General features: G+C 36.4%; 1 protein-coding gene across 4 annotated transcripts in view; it reads left to right on the top strand.

Moving 5' to 3' along the window:
• METTL8 (methyltransferase like 8) overlaps nucleotides 1-21405 on the top strand; it is an 83320-nt gene that overhangs the window by 28874 nt on the left and 33041 nt on the right. For 3 of the 4 annotated variants that reach the window (XM_019804512.2, XM_011230648.3, XM_034654727.1), the window contains exons 2-3: nucleotides 1271-1329; nucleotides 8448-8602. In XM_019804512.2, the coding sequence (XP_019660071.1) occupies nucleotides 1297-1329; nucleotides 8448-8602 (188 nt within the window). In that variant the 5' untranslated portion in view covers nucleotides 1271-1296. The remainder of the gene's footprint in view (nucleotides 1-1270; nucleotides 1330-8447; nucleotides 8603-21405) is intronic. The other variant, XM_034654728.1, reaches the window with a different exon arrangement.

Below are 21405 nucleotides of genomic sequence, written 5' to 3'. Positions count from 1 at the left end.
TGTAGGGGCGCCTGGGTGGCTCAGTTGGTTAAGCGGCTGCCTTTGGCTCAGGTTGGAATGGAGCCCTACCTTGGGCTCTGCTCAGTGGGAAGCCTATTTCTCCCTCTCCTTCTGCCTGCCACTCTCCCTCTCCCTCTGCCTGCCACTCTCTCTGCTTGTGCTCTCTCTCTCTGTCAAATAAATAAATAAATAAATAAAATCTTAAAAAAAAAAAAACCCAAAAGATAATACTGTAAAGTGCTTATAATAGGGCCTCACAGGGGCACCTGGATGGCTCAGTCGTTTAAGCATCGGACTGTTGATTTCAGCTCAGGTCATGATCTCAGGGTTGTGAGATGAAGCCCCATGTGGTGCTCTGCATTGAGCGTGGAGCCTGCTTAGGATTTTCTCTCTCCCTCACCCTCTGCCCCACCCCCTGCATGTACTCTCTCTCTCTTAAAAAGAACAGGGCCTCACACATGGCAAATACTTGACTTTTTTATTAATTGAGATTTACATGAAAGATAAATTGGGATTGGGCTTTTACTTCCTCAAAGACTTTTTCAGTTTTCAAAATTTAGTATGGAGTATTTCCTTCAACTGAAATTATCCTTTTTATTTAAAAAGTACTCAAAACTATTATTCTACGAAAATTAAATTTGCAGTTACTTAAGAAACACTTTTTCATGTTTGTAATGTGAAATATCCTTGTACACCTTACATATTCTGATAGGAAATGGTATCGTTTGTTGGTATGGTAAGACAGATAGGTAAAATCATTGTGAAAAGGGCTCCATTTTAGTAGAAAGCAAAGCATCTAGCCAAAATTTGGAGGTAGGACAGAGATCTCTTCCTCCTAAGTCTTCCTATACCAAGGCTGCTGCTTTTGCTACGCACAATGTGGTAGCAGTGATGAGGCCAGAAAAGTAATATTAAAATCATCTTCTCCTTGGCTTGTCATACTGTATGTGGAATCTGAATCATTTTGTATATTTGTGCTTTTCCTTGCATTCTAAAATAAGTGCACCCTTAGCTATATCTAAGTAGCAGGAAGTCTGTCAGCATTTCATGGCATATTTCTGTATAATTATAACTAATAAGTATAGTAAATGTTATTGATAATGAAATTTTGTCACTCTGGCATTTGTATGAGCTTCAGTTCCCTTCTTGATCTGTTCCTTTGGGATTTCTCCAGCCAGTTAACTACTCATGACTGAGTCGCAGCATTGAAATCTTAGAGATCCGTTGCCCTAAAGTCATGTTCATTTCTGTTTCATTTTGACCTTGACAGGAGTTGATAGGAAGAACCACTAAAAGATGGTGAGCTGCAATTGGGAACCTATAGGCAAAGTAAGTAAAAGAAATACCATTTGATTGTATGGACTAGAATTTGATATAGTGGAATTAGTTTGAGCTAAGTTAAATGAAGGATGAGGATCACAAAATTCTTCAGGTGCTTCCAATAGTACATAAAACCTTTTCAAACACCAAACAAGGATCTGTGAAGATTTTTGTTACCTTCATTTTTCTCTGCTCTGAACTCGAAGAACTCAAACTTAGTATCAGCCTTAGCATTTAAAGCACACTAAAGCATGCCTAGAAAACTCTTACCTAGGTTTCTCCCTTTTAGATATCCTCAAGTTTTATTTCTGACAAACCCTTGATAACTTGAAACTATAATGAGAAACACTAAGTCTGTGAGAAAAACTGCATTGTAACTATCTGGCCAATATTCAGACCTTTACTTCATACAATTGTACTACTTATCCGGGTTATGTTGGCCTCATGAAACAAAATAAGTATTCTCTCTTCTATTTTCTGAAAGACTCAGTGTAAGATTGGTGTTATTTCTTCCTTAAGTGTTTGATACTCACTAGTGAAGCCATTGGGGCTTGTAGTTTTCTTTGTAGGCAGGTTTTTTGTTTATTTGGTTTTTATTGTGGTAAAATATACATAAAATTTACCATTTTAATCTTTTTCAAGTGTACAGTTCAGTGGCTTTAAGTATATTCATATTGTTATGTAAATATCACAACTATCCATCTCTAGAACTTTTTCATTTTCCCCAACTGAAGCCCTATACCCATTAAACATTAAATTTCCCATTCTCCCCTCCTGGCAGCCTACCACCATTCTACTTTCGACCTCTGTGAATTTTTGACTACTCTAGGAACTTCGTATAGGAGGAATGATACAACATTTCTCCTTTTATGATGATTGGCTTATTTCACTTAGCGTAATGTCTTCAAGACTCATCCGTGTTGTAGCATGTGTCAAAATTCCCTTCTTTTTAAAGGCTGAATAGTACTCCATTTTACATGTATGTCATTTTGTTTATCTGTTCATCTTTTGGTGAACACTGGTGGTTTCTACCTTTTGTCGATTGTGAATAATGTTGCTGTAAACATGATATACAAATATCTCTTCAGGTCCCTTATTTCACTTATTTTGTGTATATATCCAGAAGTAGAATTGCTGGATCGCATGGTAATTCCATGCTTAATATTTTGAGGAATTGCTGTACTGTTTTCCACAGCACCTGCATCATTTTACATTCCATCCAGCAACACACAAAGGTTCTAATTTCTCCATATCCTCACAAATACATTTTTTTGAGTAATAGCCATCCTAATGGGCATGATATTAATTTTGCCTTTAATTACAAATTTAATTTATTTAACACATTTAGGGCTATTTAAATTTTTTTTCTTGTGCTGCTTTGGTAGGTAATTATTGGTAAATTGTGGTTTTGATGGCATTTATCCCATCTAATAAATGGAATAAATTTTTCATAATACCTCCTTATTACCTTTTCAGTGTCTGTGGGGTCTGTGGTGACGTCACCTCTTTTATATCTGTTATTAGAAATCTGTGTTTTCTGAAACACAAGTGTTTGAGATCAGTCTTGCCGGAGGCTTATTCGTTTTATTAGTCTTCTTAAAGAATCAGCTTTGACTTTGATTTTCCCTGTTTTGTCCATTTTCTCTTTCATTGATTTCTGCCTTTAGTTTCTGTTATTTCCTTCTTTCTACTTACTTTGCATCCCATTTACTATTTTTCTAGCTTTTTAAGATTGAAACTGGATCATTGATTTGAGATCTTTCTTTCTAATAGAAATTTAAAACTATCAGTTTTCCTCTAAACATTGCTCCAGCTGCATCCCATGAATTTTGATATTTTAAGATTTCATTGTTATTTAGTTCAACATATTTTCTAACTTACCTTAAGACTTACTCATGTAAGTCTGACCTATAGGTTATTTAGAAGTGTGTCGCTTGGGGCACCTGGGTGGTGGCTCAGTTGTTTGGGCATCTGCCTTTGGCTCAGGTCATGATCCCGGGGTCCTGGGATCAAGCCCCACATTGGGCTGCCTGCTCAGCGGGGAGCCTGCTTTTCGCTTTCCTCCCCGCTCATCCTCTTTCTTGCTATCTCTGTCTTTCTCTCTCAAATAAATAAATAAAATATTAAAAAAGAAAAAAGTGTGCTGCTTAATTTCCAAATATGTGGGAACTTTCTGGATATCTTTTTATTTAAAGTTTGGATAAAAAAGCAAGAATCAACATTATGCTCCTATAAGAGAAACACTTTATGTATTTTTTTAAAAGAGAAGCACTTTAAATGTAAACACACAAATGCATTTAAAATGCATATATAACATATAAAACACTGCATAAGACAGCTGGTAGAGTTATATTAATATTAGACAAAGTAGACTTCAAGAAAATAGCTATTACCAGATATAAGGAAGAATATCTATTAATGAGTCAATTCATCAAAAATACTAACATTAAATATTGTTATGGCCAGAAAGCATACTCTATGATTTTAATACTGTGGAATTTACTGAGACTTCTCTTATAGCCCTGCATATATGGTGTGCCTTGGCAAATGTTTCACGTGCACTTGAAAAAAATGTGCATTCGGCTGTTATTAGGTGCAGTGTTCTTTCTGTATGTCATTTAGGTCAAGTTGATAATGTTTAATTCTTCCGTATCCTTATTGATTTTCTGATGGTTTGCTTTCTTAATGTTGTTCTATTTATTACTGAGAGAGAGGTATTAAAATCTCCAAGAATTACTGGGCATTTGTTAATTTCTCCTTTTAAAAAGTTCTGTCCATTTTTGCTTCATGTATTTTGAAGCTCTGTTATTATGTACATGCACATTTAGGATTGTATGTCTTGATAAATTGGCTCATCATCAGTAAATATTCCCTTTTATCTCTGTAACAGTCTTTTTGTTTTTTTTAAGTCTATTTTGTTATTAAATAACAAAAATTCAACAGTAAATTTTCAAGATCTAGTTGACTTTATTAACCAATTCACGAATTGGGCAGTATCCCATCTAGCAAGTAGAGAGGAGCTCCAAAGGGCTAGAGAAAGGAAAAGGTTTTTAAAGGTAACAAGGGTGGGGGGTGCCTGGGTGGCTCAGTCGTTAAGCATCTGCCTTTGGCTCAGGGTGTGATCCCAGGGTCCTGGTATCGAACCCCGCATCAGGCTTCCTGCTCCACTGGGAGCCTGCTTCTTCCTCTCCCACTCCCCCTGCTTGGGTTCCCTCTCTTGCTGGCTGTCTCTCTGTCAAATAAATAAATAAAATCTTTTAAATAAATAAATAAAGGTAACGAGGGAGCAGAAAAAGGAAATTATTAGCAAAGAATCCATTATTTTAGGCAAGGTTGCTCTCCTAAGGGGAACTGAAGGGGCCTCTCAATAAAGTCCTTAATGCTGACCAGGACATTCTCATGTTAACTGGTTAAAGGTTACATTTCTGGGGTTTTAAAACAGCAGATGTGTTAGGTTTTAAGTCTTGTTTTACTGACTTGGGGCCTCAACCTAAATGATGCCATTTTGGGCCTGTGGTTTTGTTTTTAACATTATTATTACTATTGTTATTATTATTTTAATACCTACTTCTTTTTTTAAAAAACATTTATGTTTATTTATTTGTCAGAGACAGAGAGAGAGAGTATAGACAGTGGGGAGCAGCAGGCAGAGGGAGAAGCAGGCTCACTGCTGAGCAATGAGCCTGATGTGGGACTCAATCCCAGGACCCTGGGATCACGACCCTAGCTGAAGGCAGATGCCCAACTGACTGAGCCACCCAGGCGTCCCTGTTTGTAATATTATTAATATAGCTCCACCAGTTTTCTCATGTGGCATTTGTATAGTATCTCTTTTTATTTTAAAAAATTTGTGTCTTTATATTTAAAGTGCTTCTCGGGGCGCCTGGGTGGCACAGCAGTTAAGCGTCTGCCTTCGGCTCAGGGTGTGATCCTGGCGTTATGGGATCGAGCCCCACATCAGGCTCCTCCGCTATGAGCCTGCTTCTTCCTCCCACTCCCCCTGCTTGTGTTCCCTCTCTCGCTGGCTCTCTCTATCTCTGTCAAATAAATAAATAAAATCTTTAAAAAAAAATAAATAAAGTGCTTCTCTTATAGACAGTGTATGGTTGAATCTTGCTTTTTCATACAAATTGACCAACTATGTCTTTTAATTGGACTCCATTTACATTTAATGTAATTATTGATATAGTTGGGTTTAAATATGCCATCCTAGTATTTGTTTTCTTACTGTCCCTTTTGTTTTTAGTTCCTCTGTGCCTCCTTTCCTGCCTTCTTTTGGGTGATTGGAATACTTTTAGCTATACTTATTTGTTTTATTTCAAACAAAAATACTACTTCTTCATACACTTTCATTATGCAGATAATATCTTAGTTAAACTTATATTCAAGTTAGGGTATGCCAAAAAAGAGTGAAGAGAGGGTACACAAAGAGAGTGGAACCATCTGGTGGCAGAAATCAACTTTCTCTATCAGAATTCTGTTTGGGGTTGACCCTGCCCATCTTTTCTTTTCCCATCACAAAATGGAACCATGACTTAGTAGACATTAAGCTAACATGATAGTTGTAACATCTCATTTGCCTCCACCAAAGAGCTTGCATTTAGCAGAGAAGGAAAAACAAACAAGAAAAGAGATCTGCACTAGCTATTGAGTATTTTGTTTCTCATCACACACTTTTAAATCATTGTAATCCATGTAACCGGATTGCTGCCTTTTTACTGTCACACTCTTCTGTCACTTCCTTCTTCCTCACTGTAACGATCTTAGGAGCCACCCTGAAAAATGTGAAGTAGTTTCCTTCTAATTAAATTTCTCGGACAAATATCATTTTGGTATTATCAGCCCAACAGTTAATTCCCAAGCAGCTTGGTGCTGCCCTTAGAAGCTTGCGATTTAGTTGAGAAGACATTTATATAATTTTGTTATGTATTTTTCTGTATTGTATTTATTATATAAATGTATCATTTTTATATAATAAAAAAGACAAAGAGCAATACAAGGCTGTGTGTGACTGTTACAGATAATACGTAAGTGAGGTAAGGTGTTTTTGTAGTTAATTAGAAAAACAGCTGCCTAAACAGCTTCCTATGGAGATCTTGATCATTTATAGTGAGAGAAACTCATATCTTTCTTTTCCCTGTCTTCCTCTTCTCTATATAAGATAGATATAGTTAAGTATCACATGATTATTTGAAGATTAAAATTTTATTTTGATTTGACTTTCCTGGGTGGAAAACATTTACCTCATTTTACACTTTTGAGCATGAATTGTCTCTTCCTAGGTATAATCAGTTTTTACTCTTCAGCATACAGATTTTATGAGTAACAGTCAGTGCAGAAAGAGCTCTAAAAATAATTGTGCCTGGGGTGCCTGGGTGGCGCAGTCGTTAAGCGTCTGCCTTCGGCTCAGGGCGTGATCCCGGCTTTTGGGGATCGAGTCCCACATCGGGCTCCTCCGCTGGGAGCCTGCTTCTTCCTCTCCCACTCCCCCTGCTGTGTTCCCTCTCTCGCTGGCTGTCTCTCTGTCACATAAATAAATAAAATCTTTAAAAATAATAATAATAATTGTGCCGGTAAGGTTTGGTTATAGTCTTACGTGGAACACAGGCAGGAGATAAGAACAAAGGCCCCTCAGAGGAAGGGTAGTGGTTGGCAGAGCATTTAATCTCTGCCTCCACGAAGGAGCTTGCATTTAGCAGAGAAGGAAAAACAAACAAGAAAGGAGATCTGCACTAGCTATTGAGTGTTTCCTTTTTCATCACTGTTAGTTACATTTGAATGGAACCATTACGATCTTTTTGGTGTATAACTAAACACTTTTTTTCAAAAGGAATATCTTGAATTTTATGTTTAAAAGCACAATGAGATGTTTTTGACATTCTGCAGTTCATTTTGGAAATCACTATCTTAAAATCCATTGCCTTTCAGTAAGTTGGTAAAGGATGTGCAATACATGTCATTTTTACACAAAATAGTACCTTAGGTAGTCTCTAATATGTATTATATCTACACACCTTTTAGCATCTGTTTCTACCTGGCAGCTTACGGCGTTAGGTTGAATGTTGTGACGAACAACTGAATGGGGATGAAATGCTGAGCAGTCTTACAATGGATTTTCATTAGAAAAAGTAAGCTCTTCAGAGCTTCTTTTTATACTTTTCCATAAGGATTGTAAGCCAACATATTTGTCAGTACATAATTAAGATGACATACTCTTTAAATATTTAAGTTTTTCCAGAAATTGGGATGGACTTGACTAACCAACTGATGATTCTCCTCTTGAGCCAAGATTGTATATTTTTTTTTTAAAAGATTTTATTTATTTATTTGACAGAGAGAGAGACAGCCAGCGAGAGAGGGAACACAAGCAGGGGGAGTGGGAGAAGAAGAAGCAGGCTCATAGTGGAGGAGCCTGAGGTGGGGCTCGATCCCATAACGCTGGGATCATGCCCTGAGCCGAAGGCAGACGGTTAACCGCTGTGCCACCCAGGCGCCCCAAGACTGTATATTTTTCGTACGCAAAAATCTATTTTTACAAATGTATTACTCTTCTTATAAATATATGTGTACAGGGTTGTTAGAACTAAGAATTGCTGGATCATATCTTCAGTATTTACTTATTATTTGACTCAGTTTCATCCTGTTCAATTCAGCCCAGAGAAGGAGATTTAATAGGCTTGTTTTCTTATTTGGCTACTACTGTACTTGGGTTTTTGTTCTAGTGGTCATAAAATATTCCCAAGAAACATGTTCACTTAGAAGTCCCAAACCAAAATAATAAAATCACTTTAAAAAAAACTTTTAATACACAAAATTCAGATCCTAGGCTGACATGCTTTGGCTGTGTGCTAAAAATTAAATGAACAAATACCAAACAAAGCAAAGTTGGCCAAGGTTGTGACTTATGAAGAATGTCAGCCAGTGGTACACACTCTAAATATTCTTTTTCCTTCTCTTGGCCTGAAAATACTTCAGGACAGAAGCTGTCATGCCCACCTTTCATTTAAAAATGTTTAGTTTTCATGTCTTCTCTCAGGTTGTAAACCTTTTGGACCACTTTTTGGCTATTAGGTAAATAATACACTGTGTAATCCATACTGACTGATTAATCATTTGTAACTTTCCAGGTACTGATTCGGATGAATGTGATTTGGAGAAATTCTGTTTCCTGTCTAAGGATAAGAAATGTGCCACATAGATACCAAAGTGGTAATCACCCAGTGGTCCCTCTGGGATCAAGGATTTTAACTGACCCAGCCAAAGTTTTTGAACATAACATGTGGTAAGTTATCTTTCCAGGTCTGATGTTACATATGTATACTAAACATTAACAGTGTTATTATTTTCATTTAGAGCCAAGAAAGGATTTTTAAAGTTGATCAGTGTTGTCAAGGTCCAAAAGGCAGGGTCCTAACTTAAGTGTTGCCAATTCTGAATTTCTTTGCAAATGGAATTGATAAAATGACGTTTCCCAAGTGTTTTCCTCAGCTTTGGGGTTCTTGCAGACCCTCCCTGCCCACCTCTGGTCCTGATTTGCCAGCATATGGTGGGAAGGGAGGCTCTTTTCTAGGTAGAGCCCTCCTCCTGCCCTGCAGGCCCTTCCACCTTTTACAACTACTTGACCGTCAGCAAATATGTATTCAGCATCTGCTGCTTACTGAGACCAAGGAAAACACACTGGTATGACCCTAGTCTGTGCTTTCAGGAAATCTGTACTCTATTTGGAAAGATAGTTATTTATAGGAAAAATTGATAATTAGCAATACATGGCAGCAAATTGTACGTGCCGAATGTGTTCTTATAAAGCGTATACTCTGTATGTCTTACGAGAACAATTAAACAGTGCAAAACCGGGGCGCCTGGGTGGCACATCGGTTAAGCGTCTGCCTTCGGCTCAGGGCGTGATCCCGGCGTTATGGGATCGAGCCCCACATCAGGGCTCCTCTGCTATGAGCCTGCTTCTTCCTCTCCCACTCCCCCTGCTTGTGTTCCCTCTCTCGCTGGCTGTCTCTATCTCTGTTGAATAAATAAATAAAATCTTTAAAAAAAAAACCAAAAAAAACCCAAAAACAAACAAACANGCTTGTGTTCCCTCTCTCGCTGGCTGTCTCTCTCTCTGTTGAATAAATAAATAAAATCTTTAAAAAAAAAACCAAAAAAAACCCAAAAACAAACAAACCAAAAAAAACAGTGCAAAACCACTCCTGTTTTGACATAGGAAGATTTCTTTTTTTTTCTTTTTTCCGTTTCCACTTTATTGATATATAAAGGAAGATTTCTTTAAGTGGAGAAATTGAGATCAGGATTATTTATTCTGTCTCCAGTACATAGTATGGTACCTGACACAAATATTTGTGAAATAATGACTTGGATAGTTCAGGCTGGAGTAAGGGCATTCTTGGTGGGTAGAAAGTCATAAAACACAGAGATAAAGAAGTATAAGGCATATGCAGAAGACCGTGAACAGGATAGTTTGTCTAAAATAATACTCTTCTAGGAGATTTATAGGGATAAAGTTGGAATGATATAGGCCGGGTGTGGCGGTGGGGGCAAGATTGTGTGAATTCTTGAATTCACAGCTGAAGCAGAAGGCATTACAGAGCCACTAAAGAGAAATGGCATTATACATGGGCTATTAAGTACTGTGTATGTATTTGGTTGACAGTGTATTAACTAGACAGATCAGCAGGTGTAACTTAGAAGCAGGAAGGTGCCAATGAGAGAGATTTTGAAGGAAGAATAAATAGAACTTGATGCTTTTGTAGAAAGGAAAAGGAAACATTTGGCTGTGAAGTTTTGACTCTAGATGACTAATGGAAACTTACTAATTAGTTCCACATTATACAGTATGTGGCCACTAGCCAGATGTGGTTATTGAGCACTTGAAACCCGATTAATCTGAATTGAGATGTGCTGTAACATTTTGAAGACTTAGTACAGGCTCTCTCCGCCTTAGCGCCATCTTTTTGGAAACCTCTGCACCATGAGAGCCAAGTGGAGAAAGAAGCAAATGTGCAGGCTGAAGTGTAAAAGAAGAAAGATAAGGCAGAGGTCCAAGTAAACCTCTAGCTTGTGCAACCATGGAAGCCACAGGAGCAGAAATAAGGAAAGCCAGAGGCCAGAGACGCTGGTACAAATTGTTGAACTGCGTATCTACTTTCTAGAACAACCATCATCTGATCTCAAGGACTACCTTTGAGAGACCCACCTTGCTTATACCAAAACATTCCCTTTTGGTCCTTTGCCCTGGACCTGTGACTTTCAAGACTAATTCTGTTTTCATTTGTAGCAGAATATAACACATGTACAATAAATCATCTCTTCTGTCTTAGCTGAAGAAAAAAAAAGATAGTACAAAAAGAAAGGGTAAAATATATCATTAACTATTTTTATACTGAACTGCATGTTGATGATACTATTTTGGACATATTGAGTTAAAATATATTATTAATATTTCATTTCTTTTAGCTTTTTAAAACATGGATACTTGAAAATTTTAAATTACATCTGTGACTGACGTTATACTTTCTCAGACAGTTGCTGAATTAAACTACTTTGCCTGCCATCACCAATATGGACAGTTACAGTAGGCCGTGAGATCATGGCCAGGCAATTAAACCTCCACAGGAACTGCTGGTCCTAGGCAAGCTCTTCGTTCACCAATTTTTGGTTCTTCGTTAGAGTTTAGTGAGTTAGCAGTCTGTGTTCTCTTTTTCTGTCTACTTCACGAACTCTTTTGTTTAAGGTTCCTGCCTACCCATTTAAGTTCTGTTTTGTCATAGGTTCTCGGGGAAGCAAGGGTCCTATGGGTCAGTGCCCCTTAAGCACTGTGGGCTAGCTTTGGGATGCTGCACAAGAATCCGTTGGGAAGTTATTATTTCACTAGGTCTAGACGCCCAGGAATTCATAATTTGAAAAAGCTCTTTTAGTAATTCTGTTGAGCAGCCAGGTTTAGGAATCTTTGATCCAGTCCAGTGGTTTTCACACTTCTCTTTAGCAGTAGAATTTTTTTCCGAGTGAAGTCCTAACATGGAATCCCAATATTTAAAAGGTAAAAACAAACCTGGTCTTAATGAAGTAGGTATAGAGGCCTGGGGCATCAACAGCTCCACCTCCCATTTCTCCCCTCACCCCCTCACTGTAGCAGCCTCATGGATTTTTAGGGTTCTGTTGATCAAAGTTTGAAAAACCTTGTCTAGTCCCGAGAGCTATCCTCCACAGCATACCCCCTTAAAGGGTATGCAGCCTGTGCCAGGATACTTGTAGTGAACTCTCTCCGAAGGCAGATTCATACTGTAATAATAAAAATAATTTCCTCCAAACGAAGAGGAAAGTATTTGCTTCCTGTCATCTCCTTAATTACCTGTTGTTTTGTTGCATTTTGTTTTTGTTTTTTTGGGGGGTGGGGGTTTGGTTTTGTTTTGTTTGTTTGTTTTCTTCAAAGAGAAGATTTTTAAATTAAACTGAAAACCAGAAGAGTGGTTGACTTTCCCCTTCCTTCAGGTCCACAGTTCTGTCCAAAAGTTCTGACTTCCTTATTTTCTCCTTTGTGTTTAAGAATAATGTTTCTTCCCTTGCTGAATTTTGATTTTTAAAAGGTGTTTCTAGAAAACTACTATACCTGTCAGTTTTCTCTCAGAGATGTAGAATTGTCTACAATTTATTTTTCCGTTTAGCCTCTAGTTTAGTTAGTACTATTTCTATATGGCTCTCTTTTTAATAAAAATATTTTTTGAGGAAAAAATAAAGGTACCCATTTTTTATTCAGTTTCTAATATACTGAGAAAGAATTGCCCTCCAGATCCTGTATATTTGGGTTACTAGTATTTACATCTCCCTATAGTCTTATTTTTTAATAATTTAGTGAAGTGAATTTCACATAACATAAAAGTAACTGTTTTAAAGTAAACAGTTTAGTGGCACTGATTAAATTCATGATTTTACGTAACTAGCACCTGTGTCTCATTCTAAACATTTCCATCAATCCCAAGTAAAGTCCCTTACCCATTAAGCGGTTTATCTTCATGCTACCGTTCCCCAAGCCCCTGGCAATCACCAGTCTGTGTTCTAGCTCCATGGATTCACCTCTTCTGGATATTTCATATAAAAAGGATCTTATAATATGTGACCTTTTGTGTCTGGCTTCTTTCACTTAGCATAATGTCTTGGAGGTTCATCCACATTGTAGCCTTTGTCTCTACTTCATTTCTTTTTATGACTGAATAATATTCCATTTGTGTATATACCACAACTGGTTTATTCATTCATCCACTGACAGACATTTGGGCTATTTCTGCCTTTTGCTTCTTGTAATTAGAGCTGCTGTGAACATGCATGTACATGAACTTGTTTGAGTCTTTGTTTTCAGTTCTTTGAGGTATATACCTAGGAATGGAATTTCAGGGTCATATGATAATTCTGTGTTAACTTTTTGAGGGCTTGCCAAGCTGTTTTCCACAGTGACTGAAACATTTTACATTCTGCTTAAAGTCTTTTAATTATACTTAGCACAATTTTTAATTTGGGGGAGCAACTAACGTAAAATTATATTCAGAATGCTTTTAAGACGTGTTACCAGAGATCTGTCTATAGTCAGCAAATTACAGTTACTTGGAAAAATCATTCCTTATTTTACACTGCTCCTGGTTTAAGTGTGTAGTTATTTTTCAGAAGATCCTGGAAATTTATAAGGAAGTAATAAACACATATAATTATATGACTAAATCACCTAGGCCAGTGGCTTTAAGCTTTTTAGCATGATCCACAGTAAGAGGTACAGTTTATATCATGGACAGGTAACATGTAAACATAACATTTGCACATATATGAAACAGGAACAAAAGCTTCTTGTACAGTTTTACCATGTGAGACATTCACTAATAGCTTCCATTTGTTCTATTCTACTCCATTTCTGTTTCTTTCTCATTTTAAGTGTTGGTTAGATTAATGAAGTTGACTTTATGACTCACTAAAAGGATCATGACCTTTAGTTTAAAAAATACTGAGCTAAACCTTTCTCTGTAGATCCAGCATAGGACCTGTATGCTGCAACATGACTTCCTATTTTAAAATAAAAGACTATTTACAGAATTCCAATAGAGTTAACTATCAGGATATCTTTCTTATTATATGGTCTGAATTTTCCTTATGTATTATCTGATTCCTCTTACCTTGTTTCATACATAGTTCTTTAATACAGTTAATAAATATTTTCTTTATCTGTCTCCATTATAACATTTGTCATGAGAAGTAGTCTAAATGTTGAGAGCACTGACTGACTAGTTGTTAACCTTGGGAAGTTACTCTGTGCCTTGGTTTCTTCATCTTTAAAATGGGATAATAATAGTATTATCTACCTCAAAAGGCTATTGTAAGGATTAAATTAATATAAAAAATATAAAAGGTATGCACATAGTAAATAAGCAATGCATAAGAATTAGCTATCATATTATTATTATTTTCTAACATGTACTTAAGTTTCTTATGTATTTGTTTTTTCCTCTGGCCTTTTTCACTAAGTATAATTATTTTGAGATTATCTGTGTTGTTGCATGTTATCAATAATTTGCTCATTTTTTATTGTTAATATAAAACTCATGAGAATATATAAAATCTCTGAAAATTCAGTCAACAAAGACTTATAATGAGAATATATAAAAAGCTCTCAAAATCAATAAACAAGCAGCCCAATAAAAATGGGCATAATATTTGAACAGACACTTCACCAAAGAAGATACACAGGTAATAAGCATATGAAAGGATGATCATTAGGATTAGTCATTTCGGAAATGCAAATGAAAGTCACAATGAAGTACCACTACAAACTTACTAGAATAGCTAAATTCAAAATACTGCCCTGAGTGTTGGAGAGGATGTAGAGGAACTGGAACTTTTATATACTTTTGGTGGGAATATAAAATGGTATAACCACGTTGGAAAACAGCTTGAGTGTTTCTTAAAAAATTAAACCTAAGTGTGAAATATGATTCAGCTATTCCATTCCTGGATATTTACCCAAGAGAAAAGAACGTGTATGTCCATACAAATACTTATACATGATTATTTATAGCAGCTTTATTTTTAATAGCTAAATTTGGAAATAACCCAAATGCCCATGAACAAATAATGGACAAACTGTGTACTATATATATAGAATACTAAGTAATAAAAAGAAATGAGCTAGGGGCGCCTGGGTGGCACAGCGGTTGGGCGTCTGCCTTCGGCTCGGGGCGTGATCCCGGCGTTGTGGGATCGAGCCCCACATCGGGCTCCTCTGCTGTGAGCCTGCTTTCCTCTCCCACTCCCCCTGCTTGTGTTCCCTCTCTCACTGGCTGTCTCTGTCTCTGTCCAATAAATAAATAAAATCTTAAAAAAAAAAAAAAGAAATGAGCTATTGATAAACAACAATATGGATGAATTTAAAAATAATTATGCCGAGTGAAAGAAACTAAAAATAGAGTATATATTATACTCTTAGTACTATATTAGAAAATGCAAAGTAATATGTAGAGACAGGAAGCAGATCAGTGGTTGTCAGTGGAGTTGGGGGGTGGTGATATGAAAGAGGGGACTGGAAAGGAGGAATTATAAAGATGCACAGGGAACCTTTTTTTTCTAAGATTGTATTTATTTATTTGAGCGAGAGAGAGAACATGCGAGAGCATGCACGACTGGGGGGGTGTAGAGGGAGAGAGACAAGCAGACTCCTCTGCTGAGCAGGGAGCCCAATGCGGAGCTCAATCCCAAAACCCTGAGATCATGACCTGAGCTGAAGTCAGACACTTAACTCACTGAGCCACCCAAGCACCCCTAACAGAGAAACTTTTGAGGGTGATGGATGTATTCATTATCTTGATTATGGTGATGGTTTCATGAGTGTCCCCGTATTTCAGAACTTACCAAATTGTGCACTTAAATATGTGCAGTTTACTGTATGTCATTTATACCTCAATAAAATCATGAAAAATATGGTTCTATCCATACTTTGGAAAATAATATAGCAGTTAATAAAAATAAGAGAGATCTATGTATTTTGATATCAAGAGATGGCTATGATATGTCATTAAACAGAGCAAGTTGCAGAAAAGTATCTTTAGTTGGTCTCATTTTTATTAAGGAATTCTTGTACATGTGCTACATGTGTATATAAATCTTTGTTTTTATATGCATAGAAGTCTGGAAATGTCCACATCATACTGATAAGTGTTTATCTCAGGAATGGGCATGAGGATGAGAGAGAGTAGAGATTAAACTTTATATTTTATATGCATTAGTATTGTTTGAATTTTTTCTAAAGAATGCCCTCCATGTACCTGTTCCTGTCTCACTATCTACCTGATAAATTCTTTATTCTTTAATAACCAATTACAACTCCTCATCTCATTAACAATTTTGAGTTCTACCAAATCTTCTTCATCTTTATGTCTCCAGTTCACAGCTCAGTGCCTGAAAGATATAGGTTCTCAATAAATGTTTAATGAGGGAAGTGGGTACTGGTTTCTTCCAGCAGCCGTGATCTCTATTCCATTATATGCAGAAATGGGAAGGCATTATACCTTTGTGTCTTTTGTAAGTCATTCATTCCTAAGTAAGAAACTGATATACTAATAAAAATAATCAATGCAAATATTTTTTATAGCCAAAAAGAGAAGTGGGCAGCCAGGAGTCATAAGTATGAGTTAGTGTCAATAGTAGAACAAATTTAATTGAAATTAGTTAAATTATTAGCTGATATACCTATAACAACTGTATTGCATCCGAGGCTCACATTTGTTTCACTGATTAACATCTCTGAAATCATGATACATCTTACAATTGTAATTGGAGTGTTTTTTCCTTTCTTACTGGTACAGAAAATAGTGGTATCTTAGATTTGAAGAAATAGAATAATTATAATTTCAAAGTACTTAATTATATACCATTTTGAGAATTATAACTCTTATTTTACTAATACAAAAACTGAGACATAAAATTTAAATGATTTTTCGCTACCATATATCGAAGTTAACATATGTAATATTTGTTATATTGTCAGAAAAGCATTTAAACCTTTTGCTATATGGATAAATGGACAGTAGACTTAGGAAGTTGATCCAGGAGAAAGTTGCATTGAACATATGGGGAAATAGACAACAGTAAAAGGAGTACAAATTAAACAATAAGTTCCCTTTTATATCTATTAAAATAGTATCAAAAAGAAAAAGAGGGTGGGGGGCCTGGGTGGCTCAGTCGGTTAAGCATCCAACTCTTGATTTTGGCTCAGGTCATGAGGTCAGGGTCAGGAGATGGAGCTGTGGGGCTCCACCCTGGGCATGGAGCCTGCTTAAGAGTCTCTTCTCTCCCCGCTCTCCCTCCGCCCCTCCCTGCTGTCTTTATCTTTCTCTCTTAAAAAAAAAAAAAGAGAGAAATTTCAAATAACACTCAATCCTGATTAGCATTGTAAATTAATATAATCTGGTTATCTTTCGAGATTTTTTTATTTGTCTCATTTCTTTTATTTACTAGCTTTTTAGCTATACATATTTATATTATTTTTACATATTATTCTAGAAAAATAGTTTCAAAATTTTGGTCTCAGAACCCCTTTTCACGCAAATCTTTGAGGATCTGAAAAAACTTATTTATCTGAATTGTATCTATTGATTTTTTCCTTATTAGAAATTAAAACTGAGACATTAAAATATTTAATTCATTATAAAACAACAATTATCAATCCATTGCATGTCACATAAATTACATATTTTAATGAAAATATCTGTTTGTTTCCCCCAAAAGAGTAGCATTTTTTTTTTTTTAAGATTTTATTTATTTGACAGAGAAAGAGCACAAGCAGGGGGAGCAGGGCAGGCAGAGGGATAGCAAGAAGCAGGTTCCCTGCTGAGCAGGGAGCCCGAGGCAGAGCTTGATCCCAGGACCCTGGGATCATGACCTGAGCCAAAGGCAGCTCCTTAACCAACTGAGCCACCCAGGCGCCCCATCTCTAATGCTGGATTAATGGAATAAGCTGGATTCTCGTTTTTGCTTGTGCATCCCATCTGTTGTACCCCCAGCACAGAACCTGATGCAGGGCTTAATCCTACCACTCTGAGATCATTATCTGAGCCAAAATCAAGAGTCTGACACTTAACCGACTGAGCCACCCAGTCATCCCTCATTTTACTTACTTTTAAGACATGCCAGATACCCAAGTCTGAATAACTATAATTTGTCTACAGTTCCTCTTTCAACTAAAAATAGCATTCTCCGAAAAAACAAAAAACAAAAAAAGCAGATAATTCAGTTCACAGTGCAAACAATTATACAAATGCTTTTCTACAAGTCAGTCATTGTACTTGAGAATGCAGCAAAAGTCCTTTATGCGTGCCTCCTGTTTTGTTTGAATATTAAACATGTTACCCAAGGGTCAGTATTTTATAAAATAGTTTTTACTGATTTATCAGCCACTTCTTCAGTGAATTAGACTTTTTAAACAAAAATTGGTGAATTCTTTACCACCCACTGGTTGGTGGTCTAGAATCAATGACCACTGGTACATTTTGGTGCCACTGTCTTGTTTCATACTGGGCAGTTGCACTTTGTTGCACCACCATTGTTTTTATACTATCAGTGCAAATGTCAATACAGTGAAAAAGGCAAATAGCATATATAGAATAGTTTTGACTTAGTGAACCACTGGAAAGGGTGGACAAAACTTTGAAACCATAGTCCTAGGATTACAGTGTTACTGTAATTATTTTAAGTTACTTCCTCAACTTGATACAGTCTACTCAGAATTAATATTGTGAGGGGCACCTGGGTGGCACAGTTAAGTGTCTGACTCTTGGTTTTGGCTCAGGTCATGATCTCTAGGTCCTAGGATTGAGCCCCATGTCGGCTCCGCACTCAGTATGGAGTCTGCTTGAGATCCCCTCTGCCTCTCTCCCTCCCCACCATGCTCTCTCTCTCTTAAAGAATAAATAAATCTTAAAAAAGAATTACTATTGTACCACATAATATAAATGTAAGAAGATTACAATAATATGATTCTACTTACCCATTCAATCTGTGTTATACTGTTGCCATATAGTTTACTTCTATATATGTTGTAAGCTCTAGAATTCATTGTTACCATTTTTGCTACATATAGTTAGTAATTTTTTAAAGAAATTAAGAAAAAGTATAAAAACATTGTCTTTTATAGTTAACACATATTTATCATTTCTGGTCTCTTTATTCTGCCCTATGCATCTGAGTCTCCATCTAGTACCATTTTCCTTTAGCCTAAAGAACTTTCTTTAACATTTCTTGTATTATCGATTCTGCTGGCAACAAATTCTTTTAAATTTTGTTTATCCAAAAATGTTTTTATTTTTAAATTCTGAAAGATATTTTCACTTCATATAGAATTCTAGATTGACAGACTTTTTTCTTTCAGTACTTTAAAGATGTCATTCATTTGTGTTCTGCCTCCATTGTTTCTAATGAGAAGTCAGCTGGTGTTTGCATTGCTTTTGGCCTGTCTATAATAGTTCCTCTTAATATTTTTTTTTTAAAGATTTTATTTATTTAGAGACAGCCAGAGAGAGAGGGAACAGAAGCAGGGGGAGTGGGAGAGGAAGAAGCAGGCTCACAGCACAGGAGCCCGATGTGGGGCTCGATCCCAGAACGCCGGGACCACGCCCTGAGCCAAAGGCAGACGCTTAACCGCTGTGCCACCCAGGCGCCCCTTAATATTTCTTTTTATCTTTGATTTTTAGCAGTTTTCTGTGTATTTATCATGCCTGGGGTTTGCTTTGCTTCCTGGATTTATTTTTTTTAATCAAATTTGGAAAAACTTTAGTCACTATTTCTTCAGGTTTTGTTTTTGTTTTTGTTTTCTTATTCACTCTGTCTCTTCTATTACTGGGCCTTCAACTTGTATGTTTCTTAGACCCAATTGGTATCATCCCATAGATTATAAAGACTTGTACATTTTTTTTCCAATTTTTTTTCTCTGTTCTCAGTTTGGATAATTTCTACACCTTCAAGTCTTTAAGTTCACTGACCTTTTTTTCATCTCAGATATTTTATATGGGTTAGTTCTAGAATTTCCTTTTAGTAGTTTCCATTTCTTTGCAGAGGTGTCCCCATCTATTCATCCATTCTGTCCATCTTTTCCTTTAAATCTTTGAAATCTTTGAACATTTTAAAAAGCTATTTTGTACTAATTCTAACATTTGTGTGCTAATTCTAACATTTGAGTTTTCTTAGTCTGTATTTATGGCTGCCTTTTCTCTTGATTAGGGATCACATTTTCTACTTCTTCACATGCTAATAGTTTTGATTGTGTGGTGGACATTATGGATGATATCTTATGTGGAATCTGGATTATGTTTTCTTACTTTAAAGGCATTGAATTTTTTCTGGCAAGTGGTTGAATTACTGCCAAATCTTTTTGGTCAGGTGAGATATAATTTTTAAATTTTTTTAATTTAAATTCAATCTAGTTAACATATAGTGTATCATTAGCTTCAGGGGTAGAATTTAGTGAACAAGCAGTGCTCATTTCATCAAGTGCCCCCCCTTAATGCCCATCACCCAATTACCCCATCCCGCCACCCTCCTCCCCTCCAGCCACCCTCAATTTATTTCCTGTAGTTAAGAGTTTCATATGTATTGCCAAGCAACGCACTGCCTATGTCCGGTCAGTTCTCTTTTTGCTACCTTCACCCCCAGAATCCTCTCTGTACATCAGGACCTGTGGAGTCTGTCCTGTTGGTGAATAGCCAGCACTAGTTAAACACTAGGAGAACTCCCTTGCAGATTTTAGGAGCCTACCCCTCTGTCCAGCCCCCTTTTCTTCAGTATTCTAATGCACAAAGTCTTACCACCTCAGCGACTCTGAACCCTGATCTCTGCCTTCCAGCTCACAAAAGTGCCACTCAGTGAGACAGCCACTCTCTGCTTGGGCTCTACCTATGCACTATAGTCTAGAACATGTTCCTGACAGAAAACGAGGGTGAATGTGGGGACTGACCTTTTGTTTTTCTCTTCTTTTAAGGATCACAGTCCTGCACTGTCTGAAGTGTAATCCAGTGCCTAAAACAATTCCTTCATATATTTTTTCCAGTTTTATCATTGTTTTTGGTAGGAGGGTAAACCCATTATGACATACTCTGTCATGGCCAAAATTACAAGTCCTATTCAGCAGTTCTAAGTAATAATTATGATTTTATAGCTATATAGAAAAATGTTTGTGTATATACACATATGTACACAAATATAGGAAAGGAACTTGAAAAATTAAGAACTGTTAATCTGTTAGGATATTAAAAATGAAAGGTAAAACTTTTTAAATTTTTCCATTATTATAAATGTAACTGTGTAATATAAATGTAACTGTGTAATAAATATGATTTTGTTATGGAATTAAGGATTATTGAATTAATTTTAAGCTGAAACTAATAACCTCCATTTCATCCTTTTACCTAGGAATATATATTTTTAAAGATTTATTTTTGAGAGAGTGAGAGAGAACATAGATGGGGGCAGAAGGAGAGGGGGAGAGAGTCCCAAGCAAGTCCCAAGAGAGTCTATGCTGAGCATAGAGCCTGATGCAGTTCTCAATCCCATGATCCTGAGATCATGACCTGAGCTGAAACCAAGAGTTGGACGCCCAGCCAACTGTGCCACCAGGAAGAATATCTTATTTTTAATTCATTAGTTACCTAAAATTTGTTAAATTTGCCTTTAAATTTTTTTTTATAATGAGACTTTTATATACACAGTAAATGTCAAAGACAGGAAAACATTCTATCCATATAGATTGCACTGGGTACTTTGGTTTATATGTGATTATTAAAAATTATAATTGTACACGGCACCACATTTGGCAGAATTTTCAATATGTAGGATCCTCAAATATGTTAGTACCCAAGCTAAACAATTGGGGTCTATGTATGTGTCTGTGTGTTTTAACTTTTCCAAACCAAACCAAATGCACAGTTATTTAGACTATTATTGCAATCAACTGGGAAAGCAAGGAATCATCATTCAATTACACTTTACATATAGAAGGAATAGGAAATACATATGCACATTCATGAACTGAGGTCATTAAGACTCACG

The sequence above is a fragment of the Ailuropoda melanoleuca genome, chromosome 2 (assembly GCF_002007445.2).
Source record: "Ailuropoda melanoleuca isolate Jingjing chromosome 2, ASM200744v2, whole genome shotgun sequence".
NCBI lineage: Eukaryota > Metazoa > Chordata > Mammalia > Carnivora > Ursidae > Ailuropoda > Ailuropoda melanoleuca.
The sequence above is the reverse complement of the archived record's forward strand: the minus strand, read 5'-3'. Positions and strand labels throughout refer to the sequence as shown.